This window comes from Dermacentor andersoni, chromosome 7, assembly GCF_023375885.2.
Source record: "Dermacentor andersoni chromosome 7, qqDerAnde1_hic_scaffold, whole genome shotgun sequence".
Lineage (NCBI taxonomy): Eukaryota > Metazoa > Arthropoda > Arachnida > Ixodida > Ixodidae > Dermacentor > Dermacentor andersoni.
The window spans coordinates 165,744,953-165,758,648 of record NC_092820.1 but is presented as its reverse complement, the minus strand read 5'-3'; the positions used below and the strand labels follow the sequence as shown (position 1 = coordinate 165,758,648).

The following is a 13,696-nucleotide window of genomic DNA, read 5'->3' as shown; positions in this document are numbered from 1 at the left end:
TGCTAAACCAGGCAGGATCAGGGTGGGCATCTTAAAGAACAGTTGTGTCCTGCAGTCGCACGTTTACACAACGGCCAGTTTGGATGACGCAACACGTGCCCCTTGTCATCGGTATCCTGTATACAACGCCAGGTTTCTTTGCGATCATACCCATTGGTTTATTTTCGGACTGAAGAGTCTTCTGCTATCGGAAAGATATTCTAATCTATCGATCTTGACGTGTCCAAGTCAAAGGCGACAACTTATGCCTTATTGAGTCGGCACAACCTATACAAAGTTCTAAAGGAAATAAAGAGGGCTAAGGACTCGGTTATCTAAGTGTTCTTTATAATGAAGTCACATGCTCCTTTTAGGAGCAATGCATCGGAACGTGGTACTTGGCAGCGCGCAGCGCTTACCTATTTGCAGGTGCAGTTGCCGCGTCTGGATGTGTAGGATCCGTGCTTAGGCCGTACCTCTCAAATCGTGGTTCTTTTCCTTTCCGGTAGCAACATTCAGCACCTAGTTGCGTTTAGCATAGATGTAGAAGTTACGTTTTATTCACTGCCCCAAAGTGCCCTTTTGCAAAGCGTGAAACAATGTATAACAGAAGAGAATGGTCAACAGGCATTTATAAGTCACTGTAGTGCTTTCTTTTTACACATTTCTTGAGATCGTGAGCTTCTATTTATCTTCGACTGTCAAATCTCGAGAACGTTCTGACTATACTCAGAACTCTGGCGTATGTACAGGATTGCAAGTTGCTCTCGTGCTTAGTCAAGTCTTTTTGGCCAAGATAGGTGGCCTGGCAAAAAGAGTGTTGCTTTACCTGGATGACTACATTATGTTTGTTGTAGCCTATCAACTTAGCATGCAAATGGTCAATATTATGAAGGTGTTCCCGAAGTGTGGCAAAGGTTTAGAGTTCACGTGCGAAGTCCCAAAGGATGCTCACATTACCTTCCTCGACTTGCGTCTATTCTTTCAGGAAGATCACGTCTGCTCGCCATATGCCGCTAGATTGCTGAAAACAGTCCTTAGGTATAAACCTGGCCATTCCAGACTGGTGAAGAATGGCGTGGCACTTTCTTGGCGGAAGTCGACGTTGAAAAAAATCATGCCGTCACAAATAACAAGAAAGCTTCTCCTGGCAGGTGGAAAGCTGAGAGAGGCAGATTTTTCTATCCACGTTAGTGCGTCCACCCCTTAAAATTTAATAAGGACGCCAAAGAGTGACGGCCAATGTGATGACCAAAGAGTACTGAGCCCAAAGGGACATAAGACGAAGCACCAGGACTTGGAATAAAAGAGCTGCGTGTCATGTTCATGGCCTTTCACATAAGCTGAAAAAAGTATGGGAGCGCTTCGGCGTTATGGTAGTCTTTTCGACCAAGCATAAGCTACAAGTGACCTGTCAAGCTGTGGCCCAAAAAAAAAGAAGAAAACGGGCTCAGGCGCAGTCATCTAGGAAGGGATGCCAGGTAAAACACATCAAGAATCTTGTAACGTGCAAATGTGGCTTTGCATACAGAATGCCCATGACATGTGGCAGGTCTTTTATCAGCCAAACTGCCCGTTGTCTTAACGTGCGGTTGCGGGAACTTAGCAATGCCTGTCTTGTTAATGTCGCATTGTACCACGTGCGGATGACAACCGATCCTTTAAAGAACCACGGCTGTTGTGTAGGCATCATGACACAAACACAAAGGAGATAGTCGAGATTTATCACATACCCTGTAATGGTGACATGTGCATAAGCCAGAGATCGGTATCATTGTTGAAAGAAGCGATCGAGTTCATGGACAGCCCGTGATAATGTATATATCACTGTTGGCTTTCTGGCTTGTTACGTCTACTTGTGCTAAAGCTTCTTGTTTTCTTCCAATATACTTCAGTTGAAAGTTTTAGCGCTTGGTGTGTGTCTCCTTTCTTCGTTATTGTGTTTCGTGAAGTTAGCGCTACATAAGACCGTGCTTAGCGTATTTGATCTTGAAGCAGTTTAGAAGAGGTTGTTCTCACCAAGTGTGCACATTTAATATTAAAATCTTAGCTGTTCCGCCTCAACGCGTTATTTTTCAGCAAAGGCACAATCTTAGTTCTGTCACGGTATCTAAGTGGCCATTTCAGTAAATGAATGAATGAATGAATTAATGAGCCAGTCAAAATATCCAAGAATGAATAAATGAATGAACAAATGACTGAGTGAATGGATCAAGCAATGAAAGTTTATTTCCGCCGTACGTGTACAACATGGAGCGAAAATAGCCTGCGCCACGGTATGGCATATTTTCAGGTGCTATATAACTGACGCTCTTTGCGTAGGCCGCTGGATTCAAATGGGGCACATTGGCGGTGTGCAACCACACGTAAATTACTCTCGTATCTTTATTACGCCTGCTCGTCGTAGCTTCACTCTGCACACGTCCACTCGTGTCTTGCACGCCGCTGTGTTGGAGGGAGTCTCACATTCTAATTTGGAGCGCGTAGTCGTGCGTTTCTATTCTCGCTTGCAATAGCGACATTCTGATGGGGACGCAATGCAATGAACACTCGCATGCGTTGTCTCGGATCGGGGTTAAATAAGTATAGGTACTTTATTTTAACCAATGGTGGCTCGCTACACTGGCGTCCCTCATTTGCCATGTCTTGCGTTGGGACCTTATACGGATTGGTTTTACTGGAGTATAACTTATACTCTTATAGAAACGCATTCATTCATGTATTCCCGCGGATCGCAGGAGGAACTGTACGACGACCCGGCGGATCGGGCCCCGACCTGCGAACTAATGAATTACCCGAATCCAATACCAACTACACCTGTAGTGAACACCACCTACATGTGGTACAAAGATAGCAACAGAACACAGTACCGGAAGCTGCTCTGCGTCATCGACAGCAGGTTTGTGAGCATTGGCCTCAAAGGATGCCGATATCCGTTGCATTCGCTCATTGTAAAACTTAACTAGATTATCGAAGTTGTGCTTCAGGCAGGCTTGAGTTGGCTCTACGTTCTTTGAAACGTCGCGACGGCAAAAAAAAAAAAAAAATATACAGTAACGCTTCACTTCATGAACGCGGGTTACGCGCAAGCAGATGGACGCCGCGAACATGCACAACCAGCAAGCACCAAGGCGTCGATGCAGGTACTGAAAGGGCGCGAACGCTACTTTATTGATCTCGACGGTGCGACACTTGTTGTGCCACAGGGAAAACGTAAGTGCTAGACACGCAGAGAAACGCCGTGAACATGCGCAGCGAGCATCACGGCGTCTAAGCAAAACGCTATGTACAAAAGTGCATCGATGTCCTCCTCGCCCGCTGCTCCGTACAGACGAGACAACCGCGGTGTCCACTACAGCGTTGGGCACACGAATGGCGGATACACACGAGTGCCGGCAGCACCCCTACGGCTTCCGCAAAGGTGTCTACTACGGTAACCGCCATTCGCGTGCTCAACGCTGTAGGACACGCAGCCGTTGTCTACCGTCTGTACGGAGTGGCAGGCGAGAAGGACATCGAGGCAACCCTACTATGCATGAAGGCGAGCTTTCTGATTGAAAAGCGGGCTCTTGGGCGGGCGGATCTGTTAACGCGATAGCTTTAAGGGCCCCGTGTCAGAAAATTCTGGCATCAGCGTCCCGCGTCTAGCGCTGGACGTCGTGTCGGCAAAAAAAGAAATTCGAACCAGGCATATCCAACCACGCAAGACCTCCATGTGACGCAAGGAAGTTACTGAACTAATTGAATTTCTCAATGTAAAATATGTAGAAAAATTGTAAAGTACGACTTACAAACTACAGACACGATAGCGTCTGGTTGTAATCTGAATATGCGAGAAAACAATTCTGGTACACGAAAACAAAAAGCACAAAACCCTTTTCCAGCGTTTCTGCCATTCATTGAGCGGCGATAGCCTTCCAGATTTCCGCGCGCAGATCGCTAAGGTCATAAAGCAGCGCGCCCGGTTCCTTGCAACACCTCCAGACGGCGCTCGCATCCGCCGCATCTTGGCCCCCGCCAGAGGCCGCGTTTCTACCAGAAAGCTCGCCTTCGTGCAAGGAGTTAGCCGCCAGCGTTTCCCGGTAAACATTACGGTTACATATGCTGCAGTTGCTGGGAGGTGTAAAAAGCAGTCGGGGATCTTTGAATGCTATTGCGTTCCGCTCTTAAGAGGAAGCTTTAGCTTGGGTGCTCCTATTTAAATACATGTAAAAGGAGGCGTTTTTCTCGATAACCACTGCATCAAATTTGATGGTTTGCTGCATTTAAAAGAAAAACATAAAATCTAGTGAATGTTGGTTTCGAAATGTTTATTTATATCGTCAATTTTTAATAAAAATTGGCAAAAATCAAATTTTCAGGATACGTAGCTATGAAGTTTACAACTCTCTGACTCAGCATGGAAAGAAAGATATCACAATTTTGTGAATTGCATCTGATCGTACATCTAAAGCGGACAAAATAGATATGTTACTAATAAATCTAAAAGAATTCAGTAATATGGAAATAGCTTTTGCAGAACCCTTGTACGCAACATAACAAATTCATGTAAGCTATAAATTGACATATCGACCTTGTCTACTTTCAGTGATCTAACGGATGCTGTTTACAGAACCGCGATATTTATTCGTGGTGCAGAGCTATTAATTGATAAATTTCGTGCGTCTATATATTTTTCGAGCTTCCGAATGTTTGAAAATCTTTTTCACATAATTCAGGCCCTAAATCGAAATTTCGATTCCAGCAGTCACTAGAATGCAAGTTTCTCTCTACAATGCAACAAATTTCATTAAAAATCTAACGGGTAATCTAAGAAAAGCGTTTTTGCGTTTTACATGCACTCGAATAGGCCGCGTCGGAGTTGGGCCCGAGCTTAAGGTTCCTCATGAAGGTGAAGCGTAAGCGTCCTCCAAATTTTTATTGTTTGGCACTTCTAATATTTCAGTCTATTTAACAAAAAAGGCATGGGCTTGTGGCATGAAACAAAGAAAGGCACGACATTTGCTTGTGGGCGGTCGTTCTCAACATTCCGAGTAATAACTTTGCAAAGAATGTGAGACAAAGTACGAGCAACTTTGGTGATATATATAAACAAATTTAGTGCCGTATCGAATGCTTCGCGACCTCGGGCATACACCGCCGATTTGAAGAGCTGGCCAGTTACGCCTGCGCGTAATAAATAATACATGGTGTGCTTGTTATCCTGTGCGGCAAGTTTGCGCAATTGACTCTTCGTGCTCTCCAACGGCGCGTATAGGAGACGCACGTCGTACATCAGGTATCACTTAGCCCTTGCTTATGTGAGTTTGTGTTCAAGTGGGCTCATGGGGTTTCGCCCTGATATAAACTTACACTGCAGCAAACAGTGCAAATAACGGGACGCAAAAAGGGGCCACAGGTCACAGGCGCTGAAGCACCGCTGTCTCGTGTGTCCCTTTTCTGTGTGCCTTTATTTGCGCTGTTTGCCAAGGTATGTATGTGTTCGTGCCAACAAGCCGGGCTAGCGCCTATACTGAAGTTTATGAAATTAGAAGCGAGGCTGGGCAAAAGGAATCACCACTTCTGGCATAGGAAGGCGGGGAAGTCTAGGTGCTCCCGAAAATAGAGAACGGCAGTAAAATTCGAAAGCGACTGCTGCGCGCGAAGCGACGATGCTAGATCATATTGTCTTAAGTAAGGTTGGCGAGTGTGTGACCAATGTTTCCTGCGCAGGTACTTCTCGTCAAGGCGTCCGTATATTGTGGAACTCCTGCCCACAGCGCATTGCTCGGAGCTGATTCTCTACGCCTTGTACGTGAACAATGCAAGCAATTACAAAGTGCACTTTAAGCGTGGCTCCATCGACGTGGACTTCATCCAAGCGCTCAGAAGCATAACAAAAACACGCGCACATCGCGGCGAGCCGATCCGAATTCACTACACTCTTGGCGGGGCGCCCGAAGATTCGCCTAACTTCGTGGAGATGCTGGCCAAACACGAACTTCGTGACGGGGTCATCGAGGACCTGCTCAACGCCAGTAGACTTATCGACGTGAGTGAATCCTCTCCTTTATATTGGTGGAGTTCGCTACAAAATTTACTACAGAGAATCCTGGCGCTCTCATTGTTCGGGAATGATGACTCGTTCACGAATTGGTCTGATTTTTGCGCTGAATTGTCTTCAAACGTACTTTCGGCTCTATTCACTACACTTTGTGTATAGTTATATCCGGCGAATGCTTTAATGGTGACAATCGTTAAAACTATCGTACTATGGACAGTAACCATCCTGAAAAGATGGGTTGTGCCCGAGTTTGTTTCTTGTCATCAAATACAATTCATTTTTCCATAGCTTTCCTACTAAGCGATAGAACATGCATTCGCCCTTCGTGGCAAAAAGCAAAGCATCGCCATGTTGTGATTCATGTTTTTGTTTTGTTTTCTCTGAAGCACAGAAAGCCAGAATTTAGTTGTTTTATATAAGTTCACCTAACATCCATACACGCCTCATGTGATCCTCAAGTCGGTTGTCACGGTATTTTTTCATACCTATACCTCGCGCATTAAAAAAAAAATAGTGCCTTCACGTAAAACGGAATCTTTACTATAGTTTCTACGGATTTGGATTTCTACGATTACGTGGAATGTGCCTTTCAAAGGAGCCTACTCCTTCGGAGAGTGAGTTCAACAAATCTTCGGAATGGTGCTTCACTTTGCCGGATCTCATTAGGACTTCGTTTATGACTGCGTTATACCAGGACAGTGAGCGGCCTCCGATGCCTAAGTTAATATGAGCATACCGGTCAAATGTTTCTACAATCGCCTTGAATGTTTAAGTGCATTGATTACGTCCTGCGTTTTGAAGGAAGCACCTCGCACAAATCTCACGTTTACATTTGTACGCCTAAGCCAGGTAAGAACGATAACAAGAGGCAGGAAGAGAGCGGTGTGGATCAGAGAGCAAACAGGCACAGCCGATATTCTAACTGACATAAAGAGAAAGAAAGGAAGCTGGGCAGGTCATGTAATTCGTAGGTTAGATAACCGGTGGACCATTAGGGTTGCAGAATGGGCGCCAAGGGAAGGGAAGCGCTGTGGAGGACGGCAGAAGACTAGGTGGGGAGATGAAGTTAAGGAATTCGCAGGCGCTAGTTGGAATCGGTTGGCGCAGGACAGGGGTAATTGGAGATGGCAGGGAGAGGCCTTCTTCCCGCAGTTCTTCTTTCCTACAGTGGGCATAAGATATGATGATGATGATGATGGTGATGATGATTTACTGAGGTGAGAGATTGCTTGTGTGCCATGGAAGCAGAAAAAGTGTGATTAGCGTGCTACCGGAACACTTCGCGTGTGTGTTTTTAAACAAACAGTATATGTAATTCTAGAAGCCTTTATTTGATTATATTTTTCGTCTTTCGTTTTGGCGTTCCCTACAGGGCGTGAACATCCACTGGGACCGTCCAGGCGGCGTGTGCGACCAGGAGTTCACACCCGCCTATTTCCGCGCCTTTGTCGAGGCGTTGTACTTGAGGAACATGAGACTGATCCTCACGGTGCCGCCAGTGCTAGAGCTGGTACGCAAGTTCTGGCTCATCAGCATAACGCGCTACATGGACTATGTCATCGTCACGACGCACAAACTTCGTCGAAAGGTATATACTGCTGAAAAAATCTACTTAGCCTGCACTGAATACAATGCGAATACATTTCAAGCGAATAGCTGTCATTGGCACTTTCTTCCGCCTTCGGTATTGGTCGATTGTCGGACTTCCCGAAAAAAAAGAACATTCATTCGCTCCTTCGTTCTTTAGTTCAATCGTTCGTTCGTTTGTTCGTTTCTGACTATTCGCTTTCATTGGCTGTCATCCCTCGAGAGTTTCTGCATAATTTTAAAACGAACTTTTCCTCTTCCGACTTTCCGGGCGCTGCTGCTGTGATGGTCTTGCCGCGCCTGCCGCTGAGTTTCTTACAACACTACCAGATCGCGCTCGCCTCCGCGCATCCCGGCCGGCGCCGCCGTGGCAGCGTTTCACTGTTCGTGCATATTGCACGCGCTGTGCTTGATTTCCTGAGACAAAAATGGAGGTGCTGGGCTGTGGAGGTCGCGTGCTGGGTGTTGTGATAGTGTAAACATTACTGACGTTCATAGCCATAACCAAGAGAGCGCTTGAAGCTGGCGTCTCAACAGCGTGCTTGCCACGTATGCAGAAGCAGCTCGTAAACACGCACCAGCAAAATGGCCCCAAAGCGTGCACTCAGCTTCGAGAACACCCAGGCCAGAAAGCGCCGCGCGGAACAGGAGCGTCTTTGCTACGCAGTGAAACGCAATGCAGACCTCGAATGTATGCGTAGAATGTGTACATCAAATTATTGTAAATCATTGAATTACGTACATTCCCATCATACGATTAAAGTTTGACGCTTCTGCCACGATGCGATGCCATGTCAGGCAATGATGATGCTCAGTGCTCTCAGAGATTATGTACAATGACGCACCGCAACGCCTCAAGCAAGCACGTCTCCCTGTGTGAGCTTTCTACTACGTCGACAAACAACAGTGGTGCTCACAAGGTAACGCGTAGCATAACTGACCACTCTCGTATTGGACTAAACGCTAAAGAAATATATATTCACCGCCAACATCACGGCTAATTATCGTCAATCAAAGCAAACGGCATACAAAGCTTATCTTACGTGGGATCCGCAGAAACTTTATGTGAATTAATTTGCTTTTTAGATATGAAGAAGGACCATGTGTTTGCATAATTACGTTGTTGAGAACGCGACTTTTGCTCAAAGTCACTCTTAAAAGGTGAAAGTGGAAAGTTATCCACGCTACGTATCCTCTTGGTGTCAGTGGAGTGCATCGCGGTTCGCTGTTAAAGAGGGCGCTATAACACGTGGTTCACGCTGTGATGGCGCCCTTGCTGTAAGCTCCAGCTAACGGAATGTCAATGCCCTGCACATGTGTGCAAAAGGGGGACCAGCACCACCAACCACAACTCGTCCGTTGCGATTTTATACAGGAGATGTGAAAAAAATTGCACATGATCTACATGATCTGTTCTCTTTAAAAACGGAAAGCTCCACTTACTTTCCGAAACATGTGCTTCTTAGAATGGTAACGTGCGAAACAGTGCAGTGATCATGATCATGTTCTCATTCTGTTCCTTTGGCGCGCTTCTGTTAAGCCGCGATTCAACGTGATGTGAGAAGCAATGAGATTGGGGCTCAAATGAACAGTTTTCAAGTTTTCAAGCCAAGGTGTCTACAAGAGCCATGCTATGGTTGCAGTGCTTTAGTTCGTCAGCCCTTTAGGGCTAACGAATGCCAACGGTTTTCTGTCAAAGCATATGTCGTACACCACAGCCCCCAGGTTGGGAAGCGCCTCTCAGCGCGTTAACCGAGAGGGGGTGGCTTAATTTGATTGATCACCTGAACCTGCAGTCACACCCGCTACAAAGTATTCACGAAAAATCGAGTGCTACTCAAGAAAGTCCACCTCGCCGAGGGCTGGCTATGTGTGTGTCTGGCATGTGCTGCTCGCAAATGGTTTTCACCTTAGACGGCACACGAATTGGGAGCATGGAAGCTTGATGCTTGTACAGTCGCAAAATTCAAATTTAGGGTTTAGTAGCTTTCACAAATGGCAGAGTGGATTAAGATGGACTGCGTAGGGCAGGGCTCTGGATTTCTCACGGCCACCAGGACTTCTTTAACGCACCCAATGCACGGCAAACGAACTTAGTCATTTCTTTGAGGGCTCCACCACCGATAAAACGTTACAGCGGCTGCCGGTGGACGGGAAACTCGAGCTTGTGCTAAGAACGTCGCCGTGAAACCCTCGACAAGCGCTACGCATCACCTTCGTCCTTTTGACATCGCGTACGCCAGAATCTCACGCTGTGCATCCGCCTGATTGTGTCTTTGCGTACTGGCATAATTCGTTAACGTTGTAGTGCATAAACATTGCACATTTCATTACATTTCACATTGCATATAACACAAATATAAACACAGTTGTACGCATCACATTTGCTTGATGAACATTCAATTTATTTGCCTCAGTTCGGCTTCAGTTCACATCAGTTCGAAAATGTGCGTTGGGTTCGAAATTTTTTGGAGATGTTGCTTTGATCCAAAACTTCAATCCTTGTACTTATGCCCGTACGTTTTGTTTTGTCACTACTTTTAAGGGAGTGCTGGACTGCTCTGGAAGGCGAGAGTTCGCGGTGGCTTCGTACCTAGCCATCCGTGACCACGTCTTGCAAGAGACGGCCAATCCCTTCCAGGCAGCGAAGGTGGTCTACTCCATTGCCGTAAGTGGCCAGACCGACTACAATGCGAGCATTATCCTCATCCCTTGAGGATTTAGCTGACAGCATTGGTGCATAAACGAACTCGTGTGGACCAAAAATAATATTTTAATGATTTTTAAAATTTTATGGGCACGTTACCTTCACAAACAATATCGCAACAGAAGTTTTACAGGAAGAGGTATCATGCACAAATTGTATACTTACACAAAATGTGTACCCAGAAAAAAAGAAAATTCGTGTGAATTTCTAGCATTTCGGAACCAATGGACAGGCGTTAACGATGCTTGTTTCCTCGAAGAGAGCACGAATTCAAATGTTATTTTTTTATTCGGCATCCTATGTTTTAGGCATGTTACAACCTTCAGCTGAAAGTTTACGATGTGTATACATTTAAAAAAATAATAAAGCTCTATTATAGGAAGCGGTATGTTAACCAGCGCAGAAGGTATGAAATATGGCAGTTACGTTAACCCGTTGACGAAGTAATGAATGCAGACTGATTGTCTCAACTATTTACAATTTTAGAGCAATATGTCAGCTTGCGCGAGATGGGAGAACCCGTATTGACCAAAAAAGAATTTTTTTTTATTTCATTTCAATACCTTCCGCGCTTAGAGCTGTCTAGCAGGTGCGGCTTGTAAAATTAGTGTAGTTTTCATTCTAGATTTACGGTTGCAAACTTGATCTTTCACATCTATGATATTTTTGCGAATACTGCAGTGCTAGGATAAGAAAACGCTTGACAACCCAAATACTGACTAACGGAAGGTCAAACTGATCAGTTACTAGAGTTACTTTTCATTGAATTATAAGGCATGTTATTTCAATCGTTTGAACCGTAATTTGAACCGCAGTCGGTTTCAGGATTGCGTTGTTATTGTGAATAATAATTAAACCTTTACACACCCGAATTTTACGAATAATTACGAACATTGGCTTAAGAGCCAATATATGTGGATGGCGCGTTCGGTGTTGTACCCGCAACGAAATATTTTTGCTTACAGTGTTCCACAGTGAAATATTCCAGGCCGACTCATGTCGAAAATATATTTTGTGGTTTTACCTGTGAAAGCCACGATATGATTATGAGGGACGCCGTAGCAGGGGACTCCAGGTTAATTTTGACCACGTGGGGTTCTTCAACGTGCACCCAATGCGCGGTACGCGGATGTTTCTGCATTTCGCCCACATCGAAATGCGGCCGCCGCGGCCGGCATTTGATCCCGCGGGCTCTTTTTGGTCTGGCAGCGCAAAACTAAATCCGCTGCGGCAGAACCGCGGCGGGTGCTGAAACACGCTGTGCAACGGCTTGTGCGCGTGTGGTTCGCGCAGCTGGGCGCTGACGTGTTCCGGGCCACTTTGCCCCTGAGCTCCCCCCGGCTGCTGGATGCCGGCACGCCGTCCAGCGTCTTCGACGGCCCCACGGTGCAGACGAACAAGACCAGCTACGACCACGTGTGCCGCATGCCCAAGGGTGTCTTCGACGGCGACAGCGAGTGCGCCTACGCCATCCGGCAGCAGAGCACCGGCGGCACCGAGGTGAGGAGGGTGCCTCGGCAACTCCGAGTGCGTTATAGTCTGTCCGTAAAGAGGCGAAATCAGTTTGCGGAATGCTGGAATGATTGAGATTTCTAAGGCGGATGGTGACGCGCCTCTTTATTTGGCTCTTTGAACTGGGGTGGCGACAAATAGTCACACGAAGTTGTAAGCTGCTCACGGGCTGCGATGTCGCCATTTAGCTATTGGCCTATCTGGACCGTCACGACAGGAATGTCAAGAAGTCCGTGTGTTCGACAATGGCCGTTGGTTTATAGTTAGCACTGCTATACACTTGCGCGCACGTTCTTTTTATTCTTATTCCACTTTCGCCAATGGTGTTTGTTCGCAATGCCGTGAGTAATGTTTAACATTCGCACACAAACGGGAGCGCGGGCTTTTCTAAAGCTGTTAGCTCCAAGAAATACCAGAAATGAGAACCCTTTGTCAAACGTACCAAAAACCTCGTCTTTTTGGATTCCAGCAAGTTTTTGAGTTTGCACGTAGGTCACACTCGATGAAATATTATGCCATAAATGCAGCAATTTACTTTTATTTTGCATGTGCTTGGAGTCTCTTTAGCTGTATGCCCTTAGTATGTACAGTATAACTGCTCACTAAATTAAGCCAACGGGTACAGGTAAGGTTCTCTAAATGATGCCACAAGAACATCTGAAGCCACAAGCACGAAGACTAAATGTAGTAGCATTCATTTCCATGACAGCCTTCCACGTAGCGCCAGAGTTAACTCTCGTAACTTTAGCAGGAAACTCAATGTCTAAACCATTAGGCTTTGCTATCAATATCCTCTGTAAAAAGCGGAGTCAGGCGACGCAAGTGACAGCGTGTGCTTCAACCGTTGCCTCGTCAGCCTGCCCTCTGAGACGTGCGTTCAATCCTTCGCTGTTGTTCAGCTCGCCTTGTACGCGGGCCCCGAGGAACTGGCTGCGCGCATGCGCAACTCGTACGCCAGCAAGATGGGCGACACGACGGTTGCCGTGTACGACTTGTTTTTGGACGACTTCGGCGGCAACTGCGCTTATGCCGGAGGGTCGACTGCGACCACTTCACCCCTGGTGGTTGCCATCGCTGAGACGGGACTGTAATCGTCACTGTAGCACAGGAGCTACCGAGTGTTCTATCGCCGCAGGCCCTCCAAGCTTCTGACGCCAGGGCGGCGTGGCGGCAGATATGCGTTTGTGCTTGCATGCGACGTTTGCCACAATCTACACCACTTCAGCGATCCTTCTTTCATTTATATACTTACTCGTTTCATTATACCAGCTTCGCTAGATTGCTACATCACTTCGCTGTTCTATGGAAGTACTGAAGTGCTTGCATTAATGGTAAACGATAAGATATTTCTAGGCGATATAATTTTTTTCTTGGCTTTTCGTTCATTTGGAGTAGCCTTTGGTGTTTCAGTCTAATAACGGAAATTAGTGCAGCGAGTCTAAGTCACGAACTGTTAATGCCAGTGCAGAACGCAAGGAGGACTACTACGTGAATAATTCTGATTGCGCGGACCTGTGTACAGTGCTAAAAATATGAGAATGCGACGTTTTTTTTAAACTACTTTGATGCGTGTTTTCATTCCCAGGTTCATGTGGATTCAAAACAACGGCTGATTTCATACTTTAATACGCACACCTGCTATGATGCTACGTGCTTAAGGACTGGCTACAGAGAAATTAGATGTCGCGCTTACACATAATCGACCCATTAGACTGGAAGAATTCCGCTTCGGTGTTTCATGAGAGCCCGACCGCGAAGAGGTTCATGCTGAATGGAAAGCATATTTTTAGCAGTGCAATAACTGCCGCCAGGTTTACCTAGATGGCCAACACCACCCGCTAGTGTATTACCGCTCTCGTGCTTTTTGC

At 46.2% G+C, this 13,696-nt stretch overlaps 1 protein-coding gene across 1 annotated transcript in view; it reads left to right on the top strand.

The window, feature by feature from the left end:
• Window positions 1-12,919, top strand: part of LOC126533305 (uncharacterized) — a 29,225-nt gene extending 16,306 nt beyond the window's left edge. The window contains exons 7-12 of the mRNA XM_055071612.2: window positions 2,718-2,878; window positions 5,692-6,010; window positions 7,395-7,610; window positions 10,155-10,277; window positions 11,610-11,816; window positions 12,728-12,919. Coding sequence (XP_054927587.1) covers window positions 2,718-2,878; window positions 5,692-6,010; window positions 7,395-7,610; window positions 10,155-10,277; window positions 11,610-11,816; window positions 12,728-12,919 — 1,218 coding nt within the window. The remainder of the gene's footprint in view (window positions 1-2,717; window positions 2,879-5,691; window positions 6,011-7,394; window positions 7,611-10,154; window positions 10,278-11,609; window positions 11,817-12,727) is intronic.
• Window positions 12,920-13,696: the final 777 nt, after the last annotated feature.